The sequence below is a fragment of the Ursus americanus genome, chromosome 20 (genome assembly GCF_024610735.1).
Source record: "Ursus americanus isolate L20-20 chromosome 20, mUrsAme1.1.p, whole genome shotgun sequence".
NCBI lineage: Eukaryota > Metazoa > Chordata > Mammalia > Carnivora > Ursidae > Ursus > Ursus americanus.
Genome location: NC_142146.1, coordinates 12,856,828 through 12,882,835, shown reverse-complemented (window position 1 = coordinate 12,882,835; position 26,008 = coordinate 12,856,828). Strand labels below are relative to the sequence as shown.

General features: G+C 46.1%; 1 protein-coding gene across 2 annotated transcripts in view; it reads left to right on the top strand.

Moving 5' to 3' along the window:
- CMTM8 (CKLF like MARVEL transmembrane domain containing 8) overlaps window positions 1-22,371 on the top strand; it is a 105,451-nt gene extending 83,080 nt beyond the window's left edge. The window contains exons 2-4 of one of the 2 annotated variants that reach the window (XM_045776105.2): window positions 9,275-9,448; window positions 20,023-20,139; window positions 21,935-22,371. In XM_045776105.2, coding sequence (XP_045632061.2) covers window positions 9,275-9,448; window positions 20,023-20,139; window positions 21,935-22,018 — 375 coding nt within the window. In that variant the 3' untranslated portion in view covers window positions 22,019-22,371. The remainder of the gene's footprint in view (window positions 1-9,274; window positions 9,449-20,022; window positions 20,140-21,934) is intronic. The other variant, XM_045776106.2, reaches the window with a different exon arrangement.
- The last annotated feature ends 3,637 nt before the right edge of the window (window positions 22,372-26,008 follow it).

The window sequence follows — 26,008 nt, the reverse complement described above, 5'->3', positions numbered from 1 at the left end:
TGGTCGTTTAAAAAATCCTTTCTTTGTACCTGATATCCTGAAAGTTCATGATGTACCTTTTCTATTTGTGTCTATTTTCATCCATTGTGCTGGCTTCTCAGGGGAGCCCTTTTATGTAGAAATTCATGTCCTTAAATCCTGAGGTTTCTTGAGTTATTTTGTAGTTAATTTCTTTCCCTCCTTTGTCTCCAGTCTCTATTCCTGGAATGTATCATTAGGATAGTTGACCTCCTGAACCTGTCCTCTAATTGTCCTCTTTTCCCGTTTTTTTTTCTTTTTATCTTTTTGTCTTCTTGCTATCTTTTCTAGGAGGTTTTCTCAATTTTATCATGTAACACTTTCATGGAGTTTTTAATTTCTACTAGCCTATTTGTAATTTCAAAAGCGAATTTTGTTCCTAAAGGACTATTAGTGTCCTTCCCGTAACCTGTTTCTGGTTCACTACTGTAATATCTTTTTTTCCCTGAGGATACAGATCTTTTTTTTCTCCCTCTTCAAAGTTACTTTCTTCCAGTTTGTTTTTTGGTCTCAGCTCTCTACCCGGTTATATGGGCTTTTTTATCATCATAGATCTGGTCACCTTAGTTGTCTGCCTGCATTTTAAAAGTGCAAAGCTGTCCGGATGCTCTAGGCACGTAGATGCTGCTTACCAACTTTGAACTCCGTTGTGGATTGACCTGGCCAAGCTGCGTGTTGGTGAATCCCCAAGGTCTTTTCTCTTGTGCGAGTGAAGGCTTGGCTGCCAGTGCCCTAAGAACCCAATGGAGGGGAAAGGTTAGGGATTAGATGAATGGGGAAGTCTTCACGCTACAGGGTCATTTAAGTCTACTGTTTTCAGCACCATACTCAAACCTTCAACTGTGCCCTTCAATCCCAAGACCCCTTATTTTTTGTTTTACTTTCTTTAGAGTGGTTCTCAGTCAAGGGTGATTTTGCCCCCAGGAGACACTTGGCAACTTCTGGAAACATTTTTGATTGTCATTAAGAGGGAGGGGGAAGCTTGCTGCTGGCATCTAGCAGGTAGAAGCCAGGGATGCTTCTAAATATCTTGCACAGGGCAGCCCTCCGCAACAAGAATTGTTGACCTCCGGAGTCAACAGGACTGAGGTTGAGAATTTCCTACTTAGAGAATAAACTTGCAGACCAATGACAGAGGTGGGGCAATCACCTGGTTGCTTAGAGTAGAGCGGAAGTTTAAGCCATGCCTTCTTTCTTGCTTTCTTGCCCTCCCTCCCCCCTTCTCTCTCGCCCTCTCTCTCCCCTCCCTCCCTTCCTCCCTCTCTCCTTTCTTTCTCTCTCTCCCTTTCTTTCTTTCTTTCTTTCTTTCTTTCTTTCTTTCTTTCTTTCTTTCTTTCTTTCTTTCTTTCTTTCTTTCTTTCTTTCTTCCCTCTGTGCCCAATTTGCCTCTCAACCTCATGACCCCAAGATCAAGAGTCACCTGTTCCACTGACCAAGCCAGCCAGGTGCCCCTTCCCTTTTTTCAAGTGATCTAAGACATAGCTACTTTCAAACAGCTTTCCGAAAATCCTCCTTACTTTAGCCATCCCCCCCTTCTCTCTCAGTCCCTGTCCCAGTCCCAGAGGTGCCTGGGTCTTTTCAGACTTTGCAGCAAGCGTGGTTTGGTTCTTTACTTTCCCCGTCAACCAGCTTAGTTAGACTCCAGCCTTCTCACAGTAGCCAAGTCCGTTATCCGTCATCCATATGTGTTCCAAGATTCTAACACTGTGTCGCTTTTGTCTCCTTTCCTATTCATCCCATTCTCGTGATAATTTTAGAAGGGTTTGGGGAAGGAGCAAAATTAGAATCATGTGTTCAATTTGACATCTTTATCCAGAAGCCTAGAATACATGCCGAAGCCACAGTGGCTGGCCGTGGTACAGCCGTCACACAGATGGGCGGAGTAGAATAAAGATTCCAGGAACTGACCCGATAATATGAAAAGTCACCAATATTCAATAACAGATCAATTGACTATCTGCTAGAAAAAATAAAATAAAATTGGCCTTTCCTTGCCCCATATATAGAATGCAGTTCTAGTTGGATTGAAGACCTAAACCTATATACAAGCTGTAAGAAAATATAGGAGAATATTTCCATAACCCTGTGTTGAGGAAGACCTTCCTAAGCAGGTGGGAACAGAAGAAGGCTTAAAGGGGGACCAATGAACTACGTAAAAGTTTAAAACTTCCATAGGACCAAAGACTCTGGTAAAAAACAGTTAAAAACAAACCTGGATGGGAAAACTATTGCCACATATGTAGTTGGTTACCATGCTTCTTCTGTAAAGACCTTTACAAATCAGGAAGAAAATAATTTTTTTTAAACATATCAATAAATAAGGAAGGAACTCGAGGTGGCTAGTAAGCGTTTGAAAAGGTGCTGTATCATCCTCCCAACTAACCAGGAAAATGTAAACTGAAACAAAAATACATCCGTATTTTTAAGGTGTGGTCTCCAGACCAATAGCATCAGTGCCCCATGGGGACTTGCAGACCTACTGAAAAAGCTCGGAGAGCGGGACCCAACCCTCGTGGTATAGCCAGCCAGGCAGGTGATTCCGAGTAGCCAGGAGAATGAACGAACGACAGTCAGTGTTGTGCTTGAATCGGAACCGTGCTGAGTGAAAGAAACCAAACGCAAGAATACATACTGTAGGATTCCATGTAGATGAATTTCAAAAAACAAGCATCACTGATCTAGAGGGATAGGAAGCAGGGCGATGAGTACCCTTAGAGGTGGGAAGGAGTAACTAGAAGTGAGAATGGAGCCTCCAGGCACTGGTCACGTTCCTTTTCCCCGTGGGGATGCTGGTTATACAGGTTTGTGCGGTTTGTGAAAATTCATCGAGTTGTTCATTGCGGATTTGTACGTTTTCCTCTATGCTGCAATCAATTCAGTAAAGCAGGGCAAGGTAAAACGTGAGACCTCTCTCCGTTTTTTTTTTTTAATTTTATTTTTAAGTCATCTCTACACCCAGCGTGGGGCTCAAACTCACCACCCCGAGATCAACAGTCTCATGTTCCACTGACTGAGCCAGACAGGTGCCCCAAAATCTTTTTTTTTTTTTAAGATTTTATTTATTTATTTGACAGAGAAACAGCCAGCGAGAGAGGGAACACAGGCAGGAGGAGTGGGAGAGGAAGACGCAGGCTCCCAGTGGAGGAGCCCAATGCGGGGCTCGATCCCAGGATTCTGGGATCACACCCTGAGCCGAAGGCAGACGCTTAACGACTGAGCCACCCAGGCACCCCAGAAATCTCTCTCTTTCTTTTAAATTGGGTTTGAAATGATTTAAAACATGGGAACTCAGGGTCGAAGGGAAAAGCATGCTTTAGTACAAGTACAATTAGTACAAGGCTTTGATGAGTGATTTGACAGTACCGCTAACATTTAAAATAGCCTAGAAATTCCGCCTCTCTGAATCCATCCTGGAATTCAGGTATATATTATAAGAATGTTCCCTGGGCATTTTCTACAAGCATAAAGGAGACAACTTAAGTTTGTCTCAATCGGGAACTGGTTACATGAATTATAGAAAACTGGGCAACTGTCAAAATTGGCGTAGACCTACCGGTATGTAGTCACGTGAAAGGAGGTCCCCCCATGGTATTGTTCACGGAGAGAAGCCAGAGAAGCACCATGTACAGCATGACCCATATTTTCAAGAGAGAAAGAAAAGGATGTATAGGTGGTAGTTACAGATGCAAGGAAAAGAAGTTAGGAAAGGTTGATTTAAAATTTTTATATTGGTTTCTCTTGAGAATTTACAACTGGTGGGTAGGGTTTGTTGCTTCTTTGTATATTTTATATATACCTTCTATATTTCTGTGTTTATTTTTACCTGCATTTATCACTTTGGGAATTTTTTTTTAGGTCTTGATGAAGTTTATTTTAAATAAATGTTTTGGAATTAGATTATACTATATGTATGTATTTCTTTGGAGGCCAAATTGCCTTTTTTTTTTTTTTTTGGTGCTTCGTATTAAATTTACTTTTTTTTCCTTTACAGATCACCCAGTTTATTTTTTAATTATTAACATGTATTATTTGTTGCAGGGGTACAGGTCTGTGATTCATCAGTCTTACACAACACACAGCGCTCCCCACAACACATGCCCTCCCCAATGTCCATCACCCAGCCACCCCGTCCCTCCCACACCCCCTTCATTCCAGCAACCCTCAGTTTGTTTCCTGAGATTTAGAGTCTCTTATGGTTTGTCTCCCCGTCTGGTTTCGTCTTGTTTCATTTTTTCCTCTCTTCCCCTATGATCCTCTGCCTTGTTTCTCAAATTTCACGTACCAGTGAGATCATATGATAATTGTCTTTCTTTGATTGACTTCCTTCACTTAGCATAATACCCTCTAGTTCCAACCACATCGTTGGAAATGGCAAGATTTCATTTTTTATGGCTGCATAATATTCCTGTGTGTGTGTGTGTGTGTGTGTGTGTGTGTGTGTGTGTGTGTATCACATCTTCTTTATCCATTCATCTCTTGATGGACATCTGGGTTCTTTTCATAGTTTGGCTGTTGTGGACATTGCTGCTGTAAACATCGGGGTGCAGGTCCCCCTTCGGATCACTACCTTTGTATCTTTGGGGTAAATACCCAATAGTGCAATCGCTAGGTCATAGGGTAGCTCTGTCGTTTTGAGGAACCTCCATACTGTTCTCCAGAGTGGCTGCACCAGCTTGCATTCCCACCAACAGTGTGAGAGGGCTCCCCTTTCTCCACATCCTCGCCAACATCTGTCGTTTCCTGACTTGTTAATTTTAGCTATTCTGACTGGTGTGAGGTGGTATCTCACTGTGGTTTTGATTTGTATTTCTACTTTGGGAATTTTTTTTAAGTCTTAGCTTTACCATTCAAAAACGTCTTAGCCTAAAAAATGCTCATCAGTTGAAAAAAAAAGCAAACAGTATTTTTGTAGTCTAAGCAAATAAAGATTTAGAGTTTGTCTTAAGCAAATAAAGAGCTAGAGCTCGTCCTAAACACACACACACACCCAGCAGGAGATGACTAACATTTTTGTAGAGTGATTTTCATCAGTATTCGTTACAGTGAGAGACAAAAGGCTTGCTTCTTATTTCTGTTACCTAGGAAATTCACTTGGGTAGAATCCTTTTCTTGATGGGGGCATACTTTTAACTGTGTTTGCTGGTGAGGTCATGGGTCAGGTATTTGTGCTGTTTGAGAGCTGGCTCAGTTAACGCTACTGTCCCTGTGTATAAAAGATGACCTCTGCTAGCACGTTAGACAAAGCGTCTGTAGACAGTGGACCCTGCTTGCTTTAATAATGAAAAGCGTTTTCGCATTCAGAGCCAAGAGCTGTTAGCTGAGCCGGTCTAGCTGGACACCAGCCCGTGCTGGAGACTCTTAAACCCTAGCGTTCCCCTGGGGAGACAGCCTAACCCTGTTTGCCATGCTTCTTCACACAGTTATGTTTCCTCTGTGTGTCATCAACAAAGGGCCGTTCTGACCCTTCCAGTTTGAATCAAGACCCCCGTGATGTAATTTCAGACCCCGCCGTGCTGGATTACATCTATTACCAGTCTCGCTGAGCCAATGAGTATCATATATATGTGTGTAGATTCCCTGTCAGTTATGATGAATTCAGGCCCGAAACCCCATTAGTGTGAGGCTTAGCACTTTCTGGAATTCTGTCTCATTTTGTACATCTTCACTTTTGATGAATTCTGCTGCCACGAATGTAAGTACAAAAACACATCTCCATTAAGCATTGCTATGGAATTCATATACAATATCAAATAGGTACAAAGAACAGCAACTTTCAACTCGAAAGAGGGGAAGCAGCAACATTTAGAGTCTGTTCTGTGCTCCCCAGCACGGCATCCAAACTGTAGCGGGGGGTGGGCGTCTCTCGGTGAGCAGTGTACAGTGTCCCTTGGAAACCTGTCTGAGGGCTTCCTGATCTCCCAGTAAGTCTTCCTTCTTAAAGAGGGGCCCGCAGTCTTATCCCTGCAGCGTCCACTTCTGATCCCTCTCTGGAGGCCCTGGCGCCTCAGACTGGGTAGGTTGAACACAGAGCTCAGGAGCTGTGGTGAAGATCAGCCCCTCAGCCTGTTCCTGTTTCATTGTTCAGGTGAGGAAGTGACAGCCTTCATACACATCATACATCTTTCCAGAGACTGTGTGTCTTTCCACCTATCCTAACCTACTAAATCTATTCAAGTCCTGGCCCGGCCACTTCGGAAGCACGTCTGGAACTCCCTCACTTCCCAATATTCGCTGCCACCATCTTGGTCTTCAATACGTCATCTTCTCCCACTGGGACTATTGTGACAGCCTGTGAGCTTGTCTCGTCACACACACACACACACCCTTCCCCTCCAGATGTCTATTCTCCCCAAGCAGCCAGAGTGGTCGTAGCCACACTAATGTGCGTTCGCTCCTTGGTGAGACACAGATGGAAACCAGACCAGGCGGAGTGGTCGCACAGCGAATAAAGAGATCTCGGAATCACTTCCAAAGCTGTGACTCCCTGAGCAAGGGTGAAGGGGTTCCTTTCATTTAGGCTTAGGATGGACATTTAGATAGGGGAGCCTTGTCATTCCACGTAAAGGGGAGTATAAGGCTGCGCACGCGCCTTAAAGAAACCTGCCATATAACATACATTGTGTTATATAAACGAGGCTGGGGCTGCTCCTTGGAGCTTGCGTGGAGACTTTTTTTTAAAGATTTAATTTTTTTATTTTTGTGTGAGAGAGAGTGAGCCGTGAGAGAGCATGAGCAGGGGAGAGGGGCAGAGGGAGAAGCAGACTCCCCGCTGAGCACAGAGCCCCATGTGGGACTCGATCCCAGCACCCTGGAATCATGACCTGAGCCGAAGGCAGATGCTTAACCGACTGAGCCACCCAGGTGCCCCGAAATGTAGTATTATAATGAAGTAAAGGTAACTGTCAGTCGTTCCCTAGGTCACTCCATGGTCTGTCTGCAGAGGCGTGAGTGGGGGTTAAGTTCAAACCGATGTGGGGGCTCTGGGCCACCAGAACTCTTGTCTGGACAGTCGCTGTTGCTTGAGGGGTAGTTTCCGTTTTCATCACAGGATGTTATGCCCCTCAGATCTTTTGCCAGAGTTAAGAGATAAGCTAGAAAGAAGAGCTTAAGGAAAAATGTGGGACAAAGGTCAGTGGGTACAAGCAGGTAAGCAGTAGAGGTAAGGTCTTGGGGTCCAGCTGGTGACAGTATTAAAAACCTACCCTGGTCGTATCACTGTCTTGCTCAAACCCTGTCACTGCCCTTAGGAGAAGGTACAAAATTCTTAGGCCACCTGGGCCCATATAATCTGACCCGCCCCATCCTCTCTAACATTTTGTACCAATGTCCTAACTTGGTATTTGTTCTTATAGGTTCTGGAAGGCAGCAAACCCTTCCCCACTCCGGACCTCTGCCCATGACGTCTTGCTCGTCTCTCTCACTAGCTCTTACTGGGTCTTCAGGCTATCCTTCAGCATGGCCTTCCCTGACACTTCCCATGCCTACAACAAGGTTGTCTCTCTCTGTTATACACCCGTACCACACTCTTCATTTTCCTTCATAGCGTTTTTCACAATTACAATTATTCAGAGATTTCCCCCCACTAGACTTGAAGTTATGAACAGCAGGGTCTGTTCAATGTGTGCCCACCCGTCCTTGGGGCCTGATAGCAGGAAGCCTGGCAGAGTTTAGTGCTCTCCAGGGTTAAGCAACTGAAAACGGTCTTCCTAGATTTGTGATTCAAATTGCTGTAGTATTTTGTTCCGTATACCACAAAGAAAGCTAAAACAAAAATGGAATAATTTGTCCTGAGTCTTACAGCTAGAGCCTGCCCTGGGCTCCTGGGGTTATGGTTTGGATACTAACTTTTTCATGACTTAGGAATAAAGTCCTGGTCCCTGGAAGGTGCTGGAATTCGAGATGCATACTTTGCTCTGGCCTGCCTTTGGTCAGGACTAAAGATGCCCAGTTTGGATCAGTTTCTTTTCCCTTGATGAAATCTTCCTCTAGTCAGTTGGTGACATTGATTTGGCTTTGGGTTTGGTCTTACTCAGCACTGAAGATTGGGATGGCTCTTGCTGGAATAAATGTACAGCTTATGTTAAAATGCTGAATGCTGGGGCGCCTGGGTGGCTTAGCCGCTAAGCGTCTGCCTTTGCTCACGGTCATGATCCCAGGGTCCTGGGATCGAGCCCCGCATCGGGCTCCCTGCTTGGCGGGAAGCCTGCTTCTCCCTCTCCCACTCCCCCTGCTTGTGTTCCCTCTTCACTGTCTCTCTCTGTCTGTCAAATAAATAAATAAAATCTTTAAAAAAAAAACATGCTGAATGCCAGTGTCTGCACTGGGCCCTTGCATGTCCTGTTTTCCAAAAGCTCTCTCAGGCCACGTGTAATTTGCCGTCTGCAAGGGGGGACAGCGGCGGCAGGTGGGGAATCCTCAGAGGTTCATCCCTTGAGAGCAGGTCAGTTCCATGGACCTACGGTCTTGTTCCTTGACAGGCATCGGCTTGTGAGCAAATTCAGCCATGGTGTGTGGTTTGTCCCTTTGTAGTATTTTAAAAATCGTTATTCGTGCTCACATTTAAAAGTCAAGATTATATGGGGCGCCTGGGTGGCTCAGTCGACTCAGTGTCTACCTTCAGCTCAGGTCATGATCCCAGGGTCCTGGGATCGAGCCCCACATCAGCTCCCTGCTCAGGAGGGAGCCTGCATTTCCCTGTGCCTGCCTCTCTCTCTCTTACACAGAAATAAATAAATAAAATCTTCTAAAAAAATAAATAAAAATAAAAATCAAGATTATCATGTACAAACTTGACTTCCTGTGTTTTCTTGAGGGAGAAAAAAAAATAAAAGGAAGAACTAGCAAAATTGATACAAACAGGGGAGCCTGCCTGGCCCGATCAGTGGAGCATGGGACTCTCGATCTTGGGGTCAGGAGTTGGAGCCCCACATTGCGGGGGTAGAGTTTACTTTAAAAAAAAATCGGCCCACAGCAGTTGGCTGGTGCTGAGTAGAGACTGCCCCTTACAATAGACACAGTTTTTCTTGTTTCTGGTCTCTGCGCAGCCTACCATGTACGTTTATTGTACCTTCCTGGCATTTGTGGGCATGTGCGTTTGCATCCCCTGGTTTGTATTCGTAAGTCACGTGTGTGTGTAAATAGGAACAAATGCTGTAAACGACACTCTGTATGATTTTTTTTCTCTCTCTCTCCGCTTCCTTCTCTACTTTCTCCATGTGTCTCCCTTTTCTTTTGCACTGCCTGTACCATTTTACAGGTTCTGGGACTGCTGGTGTGGACGCTGATCGCCGGAACCGAGTACTTCCGGGTCCCTGCGTTTGGCTGGGTCATGTTCGTAGCCGTATTTTACTGGGTCCTCACCGTCTTCTTCCTCGTCATCTACATAACCATGACCTACACCAGGATTCCCCAGGTGCCCTGGACCACGGTGGTAAGGAAGCCCGGGGTCGTCTTCTTGTCCACTGCCCACTAGTTCGATGGAACTTAGTCCTTCTTAGTCCTTAGTCCAACAACTCAGGGTTGTCTCTCTGCCAGCAAAGCAAGGGACAAAGCCAGGGAGAACCCTACACAGCAGGTGTTTTATTCCTGAATATGAAACTGGGCCTGTTGGAAGGTCCAGGAATTTCTTTTAGGCAAAATAGCAAACCAGTTCTCAGAAGACTGAATGAAGAGAAATTCAGTTCTTCATTCGTTCCCCATAAACACCGTGACCTGGAAACAGGTACCTTGGGGCACCAGCCTCAGCAGATCTCACTTCCTTCAAACCCCTCCTGGGGCCACGACCTTCGCCCTTTGCGCACAGAGCTCTTTGATGTCGGGAGGCACAGTGTGTGCGGAGTGAGAACGAAAAATGAAATTGCTGTTAGAATAACTAGGTGTCGTCGTATTCGGAAGCAGGAGTGGTCAAGGGTGATTGGATGCCTGTCCTGGCTGCAGGCACCGTGCTGGGTGCGGGATAAGCTAAAGGGAAACACACGGTCGGGGGTGAAATAGGTAAGAACACGTACCTGCCTTGGTCGGCTCCGGCGCCGTAACAAAATACCATAGACTGGGTAGCTTAGTGACAGAAATTGATGTCTCACACTTCCAGAGGCGGGAAGTCTAGCATCAGATGTCGGTAGAGCTGGTCACTGGTGAGAGCTCCCTTCCGGTCTTGCCGTGGCCTTGCATGGAAGAGAAAGAGAGCGCGAGCTCTCCTTCATCTCTGCTTGTCAGGGAACCGACGCCGTTAAGAGGATCCCGCCCTCATGATTTCATCGAACCCTAATTACCTCTCCAACGCCTCATCTCCACGTACCATCCCTTTGTCAGTTAGGGCTTCAGTGTGTGCGCTTGGGGGGACGCAGGCGTTCAGTCCATAACATTCTGCTGCTGACTGCCCCAAATCGTGCCCTTCTAACATGCAAACTACATTCATTCCATCTCAGCATCCCCAAAAGTCTTAACTCATCGATGTCTAAGATCCAAAGTTCACTTAAGTATCCTCCCAATCAAGTGTGGAGAGATTGGAGGTACAGTTCAGCCTGGGGCAGGATGCCTGTCCAGCTGGGAGCCTGGGAAACCCGACGAGTTATGTACTTGCAAGCCGCAGTGGTGGGACAGATGTTCCCATTCCGAAAGGGAGAAATAAGGAAGAGGGAAGGGGTAGTGAGTCCCAGGCAAGCCCAAAACTCACAAGGCAAGTTCCATTGGATTTGAAGGGTCCAGAATAAGCCTCTTTGGTTCAGTGCTCTGTCCTCCAGGCCCATTGGGGTAGCATTGTCACCCCCATGCATCTGCAGGGTGACTCTGCCCCTGAGGCACTGGGTGGGGACATCCTGGCTCACAGAAACCCGAGAGGCAGCCCAACCCTTAGAAACTGAGGAGAAAGCAGCCTGCCCCCTGGGCCTGATGATCTCTGAATCAACCTGTGGGTGATTCATTCGTTTTTCTTGAAGATTGGCACAGATTCACAGCCAAACGGCTCTGCGGTTCTATCGTATGGATTCCAAGAAGTTCGACAGCGCTCCTTTATTTGGTCCCATCTCCACCCGTTTTCATTCAGACTGGCAGCGTCTCATGGGTGCCATCCCTTACCTGTTTGTGGCTTCCGCTGACACACGGTTAGCTCTGTGGTTTGCACCCGTGACCTCTTCATCAAATGGTTGTTTGGCTACACCTGTACTGTTCTCTTCAGAGCAAGTTATTTTTTTTTAAATAGATGTATTTATTTATTTGAGAGAGAGAGAGAGTTGGTGGGAGGAGCAGAGGGAGAGGGAGAGAGAGAGACCCAAGCCGAATTCATGCTGAGTGCACAGCCCAACACGGGGCTCGATCCCATGACCTCAAGATCACAACCTGAACTGAAACCAAGAGTTGGATGTTCAACCAACTGTGCCACCCGGGTGCCCCAAGCTTTCTTCTTCTGCTGCTTCTTTTTTTTTTGCCATATGGTTAGGCTGAGAATTTTCCAAACCGTCAAGTTCTTCTTTTTTGCTTAATAATTTCTTCTTTAATTCTTCTCTCTCCTTGTGCATTTTACTAAAACAGGAGGAACGAAGCCGCTGCCTTAGCACTTTGCTTAAAAATCTCCTCATTTAAATAGCCGGGGTTTGGGTGGCAAGCTCTATCTTCCACAAAACACTAGAACAGTTCAGCTAAATTCTCTGCCACTTTATGACAAGGATCACCTTTCCTCCAGTTTCCAAAAACATGTTCCCCATTTCCATTTGAGATCTCTCCACCGTGGCCTTTACCATGCATATTTTTACTAAGATTCTGTGGTTATTTCTGCATTCTCTAAGAAGATGGAAGCTTTGTCTCGACCTCCCTAAGTCCTCACTGGAATCACCTTCAGCATCCATGGTTCTAGTATGCTCTTCAGAGCTCTGCAGCCTCTACTCATTATCCAGTTCCAAAGCCAGGTTTATATTTTTAGGCCTTTGTTACAGCAGCACCCCACTGCTGATTCCAAAATCTGTCTACCCCACTCTCGATATAAGTTCCATATTAAAGTTCTCTAGAGAAGCATAGGCAGTAGGCTCTGTGTGTGTGTGTGTGTGTGTGTGTGTGTGTGTGTGTAGAGATTTATTAGAAGGAATTGGTTCACGTGATTGTGGAAACTGAGAAGTCCCCAAATCTGCTGTCCACAAGCTGGAGACCCAGAAACACTGACGGTGTAGTTCCAGGCTGAGTCCAAAGGCCTGAGAACCAGGGAACCTGATGCTGTAAGTTCCAGTCTGAAAGGCCCCAGGCTTGAGACCAAAGAAGACCTGATGTCTTAGTTCAAGCCCAAAGGCAGGAAAAAAGACTGATGTCCCAGCTCAAGGCAATCAGGCAGGAGCAGTTCCCTCTCATTCAGCCTTCTTGTTCTATTCAGTTCTTCAACTGATTGGATGAGGCCCACCCACATTAGAGAGGGCAGTCTGCTTTACTCAGTCTATAGATTCCAATGTTAGCCTCATCCAAAAACCCTCATAGATAGACCCAGAATAATGTTTGACCAAATATCGTGCACCTGTGGCCCAGTCAGGTTAACACATGAGATCAACCCATCATGGTACCCTGTACAAAGTGTTGATGCAGGTTACCATCTTAGCTGGGACAGCTGGGAACTCTTCCAAGAGGAGCCGGCATTTAGTGTCATCTTGCAGACCGATCGTGAACACCCTCAGGGGAGCTCACAGAGATTAAAGGTGAGGTCTCCCTGGCCTTGGAGCATTTGCAATCTTGTTGGGGAGTTTGAAGTGGCTGCATGATTAAAAAACAAGAGAACCCCCCCCCACTTGGGGTGTCTGTGTATGAAACAGAGCTTTAGAGTGATAATCTTTTTTATTTGTGTCTTTTCAACCAATATATCAGAAAAATATCCAGTTCCAAATAACTGATAAACCAGATTTGAAGCATAGTGTATTTGTGGGCTGTAGACTAAAGTGGACTTGGCAGGCTTTTCACACGGCACCATCACTGCTCAAAATGTACCTGGCTTCGTTCTTTCTGGGAGCTGCCTTCAGAGCTAAGCTAACCCACAAGAAAGCAGATCTTGTTCAGTTTCACGAAACACACAAAACTCTTAACAGTTTCCCCAAATACGAAAGTGAGGATTCTCCACTACGATTCTCAAGAATATGGCTTTGAAAGTAATTCCAGTCGAGGTGCCCAGAGCCACCTGGGGCAGCACGTACAGCCTTGTTGAAATTGGGGTCCTGCCTCCCTGGGAGGAAAGACTCATTTGGATGTGGGGAACCAAAAAAGGTGAGCACCTCAAAGTCACAATCACATGGGAATACCGGGTGAGGACATTTGGTCCAAGGGACCTGGGGGAATGGAAGGAATGCTGTTTTGGAGAAAGAGGGGTCTTATAAGGGTGTGTTGAGTGAAGTGCTTGTGAACTGGGAAGATGAGAACTTGCAAACTGTCATAGGAGAGCAAATGGGTAAGATGCAGAATGAGTCGTACCTCTCATCCCACTCTTGCTGAGTTTCAAATCCTAGGTATGTTATCTGGACCAGGGCTTAGCAAACTTCCTCTATTCAGGACCAGCCAGTAAGTGTTTTCTCTTTGGGGGGCTATGCAATCTCTGTCACAACTACCCTGCCTTCAGCATGAGATCAGCTGTAGACAATTTGCAAGTGAATGACCATGACCGGCCTGCCAGTAGAAACTTCAGTGCCAAAACTGGCTGTGGGCCAGGATGGGCCGGTGCCCATAATTTGCTGACTTCTGCTCCAGATCATCTCTGGTCTCTCTTCTCTAAGCCTAAAATACTTTCACTGATTTTTTTTCATTAAAAATTTTAAATTTTGGGGCGCCTGGGTGGCACAGCGGTTGAGCGTCTGCCTTCGGCTCAGGGCCTGATTCCTGCGTTGTGGGATCGAGCCCCACATCAGGCTCCTCTGCTATGAGCCTGCTTCTTCCTCTCCTGCTCCCCCTGCTTGTGTTCCCTCTCTCACTGGCTGTCTCTCTCTCTGTCAAATAAATAAAATCTTTAAAAATAAATAAATAAATAAATAAATAAATAAATAAATAAAAATTTTAAATTTTAAAATATTTAAAAATAGTTTAAGGTATTAAAATAAAATTTTTAATACCTTAAAATTTTTAAAAATTTAAGATTGATTTATTTATTTGAGAGAGAGAGAACGGGGGGAGGGGCAAAGGCAGAGGGAGAGAGAGCACCCTCCAGCAGATTCCCCGCTGGGAACGGAGCCCTACGTGGGGCTCTATCCCAAGACCTTGAGATCATGACCTGAGCCGAAATCAAGAGCCAGCTGCTGAACTGCCTGAGCCACCCAGTGGCTTAAAATTTTAAAAGTAAATTTAAAAGTTTAAAATAAATTTTAAAATGTAAAAATAAAATTTTTAAATAATTAAAAATAAAAATTATAAGGTTAATATTAAAAATATTTAAAAATTAAAATAATGCTCTTGCTCTGTCGGTAGAGCATGAGACTTTTTTTCCCCCCAAGCAATAACAGCATTTAATTTGCTCATAAATGTGTAATTTGGGAAGGGCGCAGGAGGACAGCCTCTCTCTGCTTCACTCAGTCAGCTGGGAGAGCTTGGAGGAGGACGGGGGCTGGAATCACCACATGTCTAGTGGTTGATACCGCCCGTCAGGGGGACCTCCGCTAGAGCCAGGGCTGGGATACCTACACGTGACCTCTCCGTGAGCCTGCTTGCATGGTCCACGGCCCACTGGCTTGGGTTCCAAAAACTATTTTTTAAAATTCTTTATTTAATTCAGTTTCAGTAACATATACTGAATTATTAGTTTCAGGGGTAGAATTTAGTGGTTCATCATTTGCCTGCAACACCCAGTGCTCGTTCCATCAAGGGGAGCGTGAGACTCTTGATCTTGGGTTTGTAAGTTTGAGCCCCATGTTCGGTGGAGAGATGACTCAAAATTAAAAAAAAAAAAAATTGAAATACTGCTTTTAATGGTACTTTTTTTTTTTTTTAATTAACATTGCTCCCTTCTGGCACTTCCTAGTTTTAAAATGCTTTGATTTGCATGATCAGAATTTAGCATCATGAAGTGTGTCCCCAATTTATAAAAAAGAAAAGGGCGATTCAGAGCCTCAGGACTTGGCACGGATGCACAACAGCGGGGTCCCTCTCGCCTGCCTTCCGTCCAGCCTTTCTTCCTGATCTTGTTCCGCTCCATGCACACCTCTGCCTGAGTAGTAAATAGAACCCCGCCAGCAGTCAGGAGTCCAGGGCTGGTAGGCCCCTTAGAGTTGCTTAACCCTGCATCTCATCAAGCAAGACCGTCAGCCTTCACCTTACACGCTGCACACTCACGCGCGTGGCAAGAGCGGACAGGTCCTGCAGGGGAGTGGAAACTCAGAGAGTGTTAATTCTCGCCACCCAGACGCACTTTTTGGGGCATCGTAATCAACTGGGGAATATTCTTCACTTCCCAGAGACATAGTTGGAAATGTGCTCTCAGAATGGTTGGATCTTCTGTTGTTTGTTTCCCTCCCTAAGGCAATCTGGAAATCTGGGCATTTGTGTGAACTGTTTCACTTTTAAAATATTTATAGCCAAATTTTAAAAACTTCTTTTGTTGCCGGCAGCTGCTACAGGTCAAACGTGTGACTTGGGGATGGGGGGGGGTTAGTTCCTGCTGTGAGAAGCCCCTTTGCGCCTCCTCAGAGCGTTTGTGGGGTAAGCAGCGCTAAGTGGGATCTGGGAGAAGTTCTCATGTGTAGCAGCTAAGGTCTCAGATCGTTATTACCTGTGCCCAGCAGAACCTCTTGTAGAAACAGACTGGTTCAGACGCTGGCCCCCACTGTATGTCCCACACTAACTGGAGCCTGGCGGGGGTCAGGCCAACCCAGGACTCTGCTGAGGCAGCTGATAGGCTCCTGGTGCCAGAGTGAGTCTTCTAGAATCTTGCTGCTCACAGTGTGGTCCCTGGGCCAGTAGCATCACATGGGAGCTTATTAGAAATCTTCAGCCCGGCCCCAGACCTACTGGATCAGAAGCTCTATGGAGGGTCTGGCAATCTCTATTATAAGCTTTCCAGATCATTCTTAGGCACCTGAAGTGTAGGAAACGCTGGCTTACAGATAATTATAGGTCCACACCCCTTACCTGGAAACTTTAGGCCAGATATGTTTGCAATCACATTTTTTTTTTCAAATTTTAGAAGTAATCTGGTGCATTTAGTACAGAAGGTGACACCTCCCCCCTGAGTCTGGGGGCAACGCTGTCGTCAGACATGTTGATGTTTCTGCAAGAACACATGCATTTTCCTCCTAAGAGGGTTACTAAAGACTGCATTGCCCCCATGTCAGTGCAAGCCAGCTTTTGCTCCCTAATGACTTTGGGATCTACTTTTGGTCTTCAGAGCATTTGGGGAATCTAAGATTGCAGAGAAGGGATCAGTAGAGCAGCTTTTAGTCCCCTGGGAGCTTGGCGGGGAGACCGCCCATGGGACCCTACAAAAGCCAGAGTCTCATTGTTTTGCCGGTAGCTCTTCGCTTGACAAGGCATGAGCTTTGCCCTGGAATTGGCTTGACAATAGGCGTTTTTCTAAATGCATCGAAGGAGAATACAGGTGCAGAGTCAGATGGAGCGGGCACCGCAGCGGGTTCCTGCGAGCACCTCCGAGCTCCCGGGCAATATCGTTCACCCAGAGAGGCTGCGATAGCTTTCTGACAAATCCGATCTGAGCTGAAACTTCAAAGCAGTGCAGTTTGTCCTCCTCAGAGCACTGAGCACCAGGACACCACAAATGCTTTTTCTGAGGATTCGTCCTCTGCCACTCATCCCTGTTGGCCTGGTTACAAGCACTGTGAGCAGTACAGGGCACAAGGCAGGGGGCATGGCGGCCTTCCTTCGGCAACAGCAGCCACCATTTATGAAGCACCTACTGTGTGCCAGAGGTCATGCTGGGTCCTTCTTATCACAGCATTTCACCTCACACTAACTGCAGAGAGGGAATGGATTATTTCCATCTTGCAGGTAAAGAAACTGAGACACTGAGAGGATTCTGATCGGAATGGGATGCAGGTGCCCGGATGCCAACCACAGTTGTCAACCCTGGCGTCTGCTTGGCTCCCAGGGCACACGAGTGCCCTGTTTCTAGCCTTCAGGAATTCTCTGAAACCGAGAGAACCCGCTTCCTCTCTATTGGGAAGGGATGAGGCGTTCTTAGCAGTTAGGTTACCAGTAATACGGTGTGGAGGTCAACAAGGGAGCTAGCTGAGGGTTTTTATCTATGGGTGCCTTTATGCGGGGGAAGAGGACATTTTATACCAAGGAGGGATCAAATTTCAGAAAAGAATAGCCTCCCTCCACCTTCTCCCCAAAAGGAATAACTGGAAACCTTTTGTAAGACACTATTTGTTCTCTGTTCCCTGGGGCCCAGGGATGCTTTGACAACTGACATTTGAGTTGGAGGGACTCGATGGTCGTTCAGCTTGAAGAGTCTCGGACTCGGGTCCTGTTTCTCTAGAGCAGTACGCCCTTGTGTCTGTGAGGCTCGGGGCTACCCCAGAGCCCGCCCAAGCTTCGTGTCGCCCTTCTTCCCTTCTGTAGCCACACAGATCCCTCTTTTTTTTTAACTCTATAACAATCTCAGATCCGGGTTCTTTGGCCTTCTTTTTTCTTTCCTCTCTCCACCTATTTTCACTAGTTTCCCACTCCAGGCATCCCCTGGACATACTTTGGGAGTCCTAGGAAGATGGGGGCAGGGAGCTAGTAGGTTTAGCTCCGAGGTAGCCAAATGGAGGCTGTGAGAACCCAGCAGGACCCCTCGGGGAGGTGCATGGGGGAAGGAAGGCCTTCCCCGCTTCTCTCCAAGGGAAAGAGAGTTTCTTGTTTCCTTGGAAAAAGGGATTGGGCCACACTTAGTACGGAGTCGTGTCCCCACTCCATCTCTGGCTCTCCACCCACACGGCAGTGGGGACAAGGCCCAGGGACTGTGTCAGGACGGTCCTGGCCGGGCTGGCCTCTCAGAAGCTCTCTCATGTCTCCCCTTGTATGGGGACTGGACATGCATGGGTGCCCCCAAATACATGTTTAAAGACGTTCCTCACAGCATGTCGGTAATCCTGGGAAAACGAGGAACATCGAATGCCCATCAACAGGGGAAAAGTTAAATTCTGAGGTGTTTGTGTCATGACAAGAAATGAGGTCCATCTGTTTGGACTGACGTGTAAAATTGTCCTTGTTATCTTTCTCAGTGAAGAAAAAAACGCCAACAAAACAGAAAAACCCCACCAAGTTGCCTGACTATATGGCTCTGTTTGTATAACATTGGGTGTTTGTTTCTATCTCAAAGGAAAGCGTTGAGGTGAAAGGAGTAGACTGACTTTTTACTCCAGATTGTTCTGTGCAGACAGGATTTTGTTTGGTTACCATGAACATGCATTACTTCCTAATTTTTTTCGTAAGCATTTTAATGTTTCAAATGTACTCCATGGCTAATTTATTGAATAGATAAGCTTAACCGCTACCTTTAAAAGGCCACAAAATGAAAACCGAAGTCTCGCACTCCTCAGAGGTAACTACATTGAACTGTTTCAGCATTTAAAACAAACAAACAAACAAAAACAAAGATAGGAAGTCCTTTACTTAGCAAATAGCAAATGTGCAAAACTCTAGAGGTAATGTGCAATTAAAAAAAAAAAAACACTAGATTTTTTTAAAAAATACACAGATGTGTTCCTGGACCAAAAAACCCCCACAACCAGCAAACAATGAATCATCCAGGGAAACCAGGGCTTCCTTTGGACACATTTCTTTTCTTTCTTTATTTTTTTAAACTTATTTATTAGAGAGGGAGAGAAAGAGTGAAGGGGAGGAGTGGAAGGAGAGGAAGAGAGAGAATCTCAAGCAGACTCTCTGCTGAGTGGGGAGCCCAAAGCAGGGCTCGATCCCAGGACCCTAAGATCATGACCAGAGTCAAAATCAAGAGTCAGACACTTAACCAACTGAGCCACCCAGGGGCCCCAGGGGCCCCATTTCTAAAGGCATATGAGCACTGTGGACAGCCTAAATCCTGGGGCTGACCCTGATCATAAAGGCTAATCTCCTTAACCCAGGACAATGTGAGCCAAGTGTGGAGGTGGGAAGAGGGATACACAACCTACCTCAGAATGCTAGGACCTGCATCTGGAAAATTCTGTGTACCTTTCTTTCACCTAGAAGAAAAAGATACCGCTCCCCCCTACCCCTACCCATTCCTGTCTCTCTGAATGACTGAGGGAGAGCTGTTAGACCATAGCGGGCCTACTCCTGAGAGCCACCCTCTTCCTACCTGTATAAAGCATTGGTTTTCCCTACCTCTCACCCTTGTTGAGACAGGATCAAGTTTTGCACATTTCACAGTGTGATTTCCTAGAGTTTAAATATAACTGAAAACCGAATATCTACTTGGATTTACATCTCTCTTTTCTGTAAGAACAGGAAAAAAATAAGACGAAGCCAGGGGTGAGATTAGTTCCCAAGGGCTCTATTAATATGTATAATCTTCTTTCCATTTTAAAGAACTTGCTGCTAGGATTGAGGAGTTCACCTAAATGTCCCTCCCTGCTTAGCCTGGGGGGAATAGAAGATCAGCTGGGCCTGCTTTGGGAAGAGCTGTCTCCCCGCTCTGGGTCGGGGACAGGTGCTGAAGGGCTGTGGCTGCTGGGGCCATAGTCTGGGCAGAGGTCGCTGGGGGCCCCCCGCTGCCTGTCTTCCTCAGCCAGTAGGTCACCAAGGCTGAAATCTGGATGAAGCAAGGATCAAGAGCAAATGGAGAGAGTGGTGGCTGAAGGGACAAGCAAGGCAGCCTGGGTGTCTTGGGGGGCAGTGGAGGGGTGTCTGGGTGTGCTGTGTATAAGCCGGTGGGGAGCCCCCTCCTCCCGGAGGCACTGATGAGCTGCTTGTCAGAGCCCTCATCCCCGCCCCCTCCAGGTGTCCAGAGGCACCCCTGACCACACCTGGCGTGCAGTTCTGCACACTTCAGAGATCCAGAGGTGCCCAGACCTTCCACGCTCCCTGACCACTCCACCCCTCTGTCTCCCCCAGGGTCTGTGCTTTAATGGCAGTGCTTTCATCTTATACCTCTCGGCCGCTGTGGTGGACGCATCTTCTGTCTCCCCTGAGAGGGACAGCCACAATTTCAACAGCTGGGCAGCTTCATCGGTGAGTGAGCGAGCACTTTCACCTGCCCCACCCCCCCTCCTGCATGGTCAGGGTCATGGTCTCCTCCTCCCAGTGGGGCTGGGGGCCCAGGAGGAGGGCCAAGTGATCTGTAGGGGCCGGAAAGCATCACCTGCACTCGTGACACTCTGGCAATTAGCTTGTTGGTGTGAAAGCATCAGAAATTACTGGGGCCTCCTGATGGCCTGAAGTGCGCAGAGGTTAAAAGACCCAGCTTGAGTGAAAGCCAGATAGCTGGAACGAAAGAAGTATTTGAGGAAGAAAAAATATCTGAGCCAGTCTAAGAATAATTCTACTGACTGCAGTTCAAGTGGGGAGACAGTTGCAAAAAAAAAAAAAAAAAAAAATGAGCACACTGTGATTCTATTTCTACTTGAGAAGTGGAGATGTTTGTTTATGCAGTGAGAACGCCTAGGAAAGCACACGCCAACAGAGGTTCCTTCCAGAGACCGTGCTTGGATGATGAGGGGGGCGGCCTGAGGAGCTTCTGCTTTTTAGTTTATGTGCTTCCGTACTGTTTGCATTTTTAAGCCATAAATGTGTATTGTAGTTCTGATTTTAAAAACTTATTTTAGAAGTTTCTCTGAGATTGGCCTTAAAATATTCCATTCCCAAAAGAAGTAGTTGGCGGGGGGTGGGGCACAGACAGGAATACCAAAATGATCACGTTAAAACTGATCGATGATATATAGCCGTTCATTATATTCTTTTTTTTTTATTAAAGATTTATTTATTTATTTATGCGACAGAGATAGAGACAGCCAGCGAGAGAGGGAACACAAGCAGGGGGAGTGGGAGAGGAAGAAGCAGGCTCCTAGTGGAGGAGCCTGATGTGGGGCTCGATCCCGGAACGCTGGGATCGGCCCTGAGCCGAAGGCAGACGCTTAACGACTGCGCCACCCAGGCGCCCCTCTTTTTTTTTTTTTTTTAAGTAGGCTCCATGCCCAGTGTGGAGCCCAACATGGGTGTTGAACTCACGACCCTGAGCTGAGATCAAGAGTTGGATGCTTGATCAACCAACTGAGCCACCCAGGCATCCCCCGCCCCCATTCCTTATATTCTTATATTTATATTTGAAATTTTCTATTGAAAGGCAGAGAACACAGTGCACATGGTTCAGTCAGTTAAGTGTCTGACTCTTGATCTCAGCTCAGGTTTTGACCTCAGGGTCTCGTGAGTTCAGCCCCACACTGAGCTCCATGCTGGGTATGAAGCCTACTTAAAAAAAAATTTTTTTTTTCATCACAATCTTTAGCAGCCCTGGGCTGCAGGAATCAGCCAGAACTGGGCAATGGCTGCCCCTTCAGAAGGGCCTGCTTTTCCCCTGCTCACCATTCACACCCTGTGGGTTCATCGCTTCCTCCCACCCACTCAGCTCCTTTATTTAACTGACCCTATGGCAATCTGAGGTGAAGCCCTGGTCTAAAATTGTCTGCACTAAATTAGGAATCCATGTGCTTTTCTCAGATGCACACCACCATAGTCACCGTGAAGTGAACACCCTGTGGTTATTTGGGCAAAACTACAAGTTTTCCAGATATGTTTCAAAAAAAAAAAAAAGAAAGAATGAAAAACCCAAAAGCAAAAGACCCCCAAACAACCAGCAAAGCCAGAGAGCATTTCAGAAGGAAGGTAATTGAACCAATAAAGCAATTTTGGATGAGAAAGCCTGGAGTCGGGATGCTATGAGTGCCTGATTCAATGGAGGTGAAATGATAACTTTTGCTAATTAGAATGTGCCCTAAGCCCTCTTTCTATTATGCTCTATTTTCTCCAGTTCTTCGCCTTTTTGGTTACCATCTGCTATGCTGGAAACACATATTTCAGTTTTATAGCTTGGAGATCCAGGACCATACAGTGATTTGCCGTTGTGAGAATTAAAAGGGAGAAAACAGGAAGAATCTCACTGTAAAAACAACAACAACAACAAACTGTAGGTATAATGTATATTTCCAGAGAATTGTATTTAACTAATGTTTTTATATACTTAGTTAAATTTGCTCCCGGTGGTTTGTTGCAATTAAACTGGATACTTATTTGCAAATTGTTGTAGCTTATAATGAACTCTTAAATATCTTGTTGATGTCTCCATAGACCTTATTTTCTTAGACAATGTATAAATAGATAAATTGCTAATGTCAAGACTGTTTCGAGTTTGTAAACCTAACTTTTCAAATGCCGGATTCTTTTCCGATTAAATGTTTCAAAATCTGGGGTAAGGTGTCTGATTTGAGAAAGGAGACCTACTGCTAAAGCCCAAGGTTGGGTGCTGTGGGTAAATCTTCATCCTCACAAGGCTGCCCAATTGCAGTATTGCCCAGACACCCTTGTCCACAGCCACCAGGCCAGGGTAGTAGGAGAGACCCATCTCCCTGAGACTGGGGATCATCAGTGGCCATGATTCTCACATGTTAACCAGGAGACCCAGAAAGCATCCAATGAGACATTGACCTAGCAGTTCGGCAGTAAGCTCCCCCTAAGTGATGGTGCTGAGTGCCCAGACTGATGTGCTGTGTGGCAGGTTTTTCCTAAGACATATTAAAAAATATGTGCATAACCATTAAACCGATAAATACTTGCATGTACCTTAAGATGCTTGCTGACCCCACAATGACACACGTACCGTACTTTGTGGAAAGTACCTGACCAAGACGTCTCCTGTCTCCAGGACGAATATTTTGGGGCACGGTTATTAGATACCATCAGATGGTGGAAGAACCCCGGGCAGCAAAGCACATGTGTCTTTAGAGGAAGTGTGTCGAGGCACGATGGCTCTTGCTGGTACGGCTGTGTATGTTGGGTGATTTTTTTCAACGTGGGCTTCTTTTGAAAAACAAAAAACCACAGAAACGTTAGTAGAGTTGATAACAGTGAAAAGTCATAGTTGCGCACTCCGTGGACATAACGCCCGTGGCCTCCACTGTCCCGCGGTTGGGTAGCAACGCTGTTTCTTTCTGCTGTTTGTTGTTTGGCTCATCTTCCTGTTGAACTGTAAGCTCTTAGCCAAGTTCTGTTGACCCCTACGTAGGAGAGTTGAGATTTCTTCAGTGTCTAACACCCACCACAGACCCCTCCACAGTTCTGGATCCAAAGTGGTAGTGGGGGGGGGCACCAAGATTAAGGTGAGTGGAGGGTCCGCACAGGTGGGAGTGAGTGGATGTTGGGGGTACAAGAGGCCACCCTGAGCCCAGCCCTGCAGCCGACCGTGACAGTTGAGCTTTAGCGACATGACGTGCAGGTGGTCAGGGCTGCGGTCCAGGGAAGCTGCATTCCTAGCCATCACCAGGCCAGCCTCCAACTCGCCGATTTTGCAAGAAAAGCTGAAATCGCTAGTCAGAATCTGTGTGCCCTGCCTCTCTGTTCATCTCTCTCTCTCTCTCTCTCTCTCACTCACAGAGGCATATTCATCTTCCATGTACTCGGTGGGTGTTTCAAGTACTTTGTATTGCAACCAAAGCTCCACACGAGGCAGAAAAACTGTAACCTCCAGATGTGTCTGTTTCTGGAAACTTCTGGAAACAGCCGTCAAGAAAGGAGCCTGTTTTATGTCTTCCCCACCCCCTGTGGGGTGTGTGTGTGTGTGTGTGTGATTTCTATAACCATGCCCCATTTATAGGAAGTAACTTCTGTGGTGAAAAGTTCCATAAACCACTTTGAAATAGTCTCCAAAAAAGACTACAGCTATAGGTCTTTCTTGAACCAGTAGCACCAAAGAGACCTATTTCAAGAGAACAGTACTCATTTGTGTCCCTGCAGGGGCATTTGTTGTCTGTATTTGTGGTTTTTCAGGAGCTTGACCATTTGTGTGATCCTGAGAGTTTGCCAAAAAAACAAAACAAAACCCAGAAAAAAATAATTTTTTAACTGAAAGGAAATTCTTATTTCCTCTTTTGAATACTGACTTTGTTCATGAATTTTTAAGTGTGGGTATTTAGACAACAAAATGACTCTCTGTTGTTCAGATGAAGCTATAAGTTTTGAACTGCTTCAGTTTTTCTCCTAAGAAAGAAAAACAAACAGCCACGTGCGATACAGCCAACATGACAAAAAGAATAGGTTTCTGGGGTTTGAAAGGTATTAGTACAAGGATAGCATACAACGTGCTTAAACTGTTCTCTGGCATCTATGCTCGCCATCGACCCTCCCCAGACCGTCACGTCCTCTTTGATGGAGCTCGGTGGGTTTTGAGTTTGATGTATTTACCCACTTAGGGCCAATCAATGACACACTTTAAGCAATTAATCTCTCTCTATCGCAAGGTCTACCTCATAGCCCCAGAAGATAAATATTTAGCCAATATTTGAAAAGTATAAGAAAACCTAGAGAGTAGACGTTCAATATCAATTATTTTTGTACGTTTGAAAGTTGCTGCTTTCACAGAAAAATCCCTTCGGGGTATCAGCCCACAAAAGGGTTTAAATACAGGGGCGCCTGGGTGGCTCAGTCGTTAAGCGGCTGCCTGCGGCTCAGGGCGTGATCCCGGCGTTCTGGGATCGAGCCCCACATCAGGCTCCTCTGCTAGGAGCCTGCTTCTTCCTCTCCCACTCCCCTGGCTTGTGCTCCCTCTCTCACTGCCTGTCTGTCTCTGTCAAATAAATAAATAAAATCTTTAAAAAAAGGGGGGGTTTAAATACATAAAGTGATCTCTGCATAGAGCATGGACATTTAAAAATACTAACTGCAGATACAGCCCTGGGTAGAAAATCAATTTAAAGTTTGTAATTTCTATCCCCTAGACAATTATTATTTTAATTGAAAAGAAGGATTTTTCACAGAAAAAGTAATCCGGGCATATAAAGCTGGGGCACATGAGCAAACACATACCTTGTAAGATGACAACCTAAGAACTTGTTCCCTTGGCCTTAGCAGAAGTTCTGGCAGTGTGCTGCTGCCCATGGTGGGTCTCAAGCAGATGGCTGTGAAGGAAGGTAGGATGGCTATCCCCAGGTGGCTGACTGAGAGTAATGGGCAAGATTAGAATAAATCTGGTTACAAGTTAGGGGGTAGGTGAACCTAGGTGTTTGCTATACAGAAGAGGATTGGGCATGAGGGAAAATGCTTGGCAACACAGAGGTGATGACTTCAGAAACTAAGGAAGGTGGCTGACAAGAAAGTTGTTGGTCAAAGAGACCTTGCATTTGGAAGATATGTTTTGAGAAAACTTGAACGTCAATGACAGAGGTTTTTTTCCCTAGAATATTCAGAATAACTAAATCCAGGAAGTAGTGGAGCTCGTCACTGCCTAGCCCACATCTCTTCTCCCTCCTCTTGTTGTCGCTCTTAGTTTTTATTCAATAAACACCCACCCACTTACACCCCAGCTTCTTGGGGGAAGCTGACTCCACCAGGACCCTGGGATGGGGGCCTGTGGCTCTAAGCTAATTCCACCCGCTGGCCACACCGATTGGTTCAGGGATGGGCATGTGACTCAGGGCTTGCCTGTCATGGAGTTCTGAAGTAATGAGTAGGCAGGAAGTTGTTGGTAAATATTCTGCGACCACAAGGGGGAGCCAGTCATAGGATGAAGGTGGCTGGAAGGAAGGGCAAAGGGATGGAAAGAAACTTCATGGTTACATCATTGAGCCACTGAATCCACTCTGTCAAACTCTGGGCTTTGCAACGACATGAGCAATTATACTCACTTTGCCTAGACTAATTCTTGTGACTTGCAACAGCGGGCATCCTAACCAGTGCACAGGACGTCCTGGCGCGTGGCTTTCAAGCAAACGTGTAACGCCTTGGTTCTGATTTACTTTCTAGTAGTTGCCACAAGGCTCTAAGGAGATGATAGTAATGACGGTGTAGGGCAATGTTAGTCCCAGTACTATTTAGCAATAGGAAGGTAGAAAAG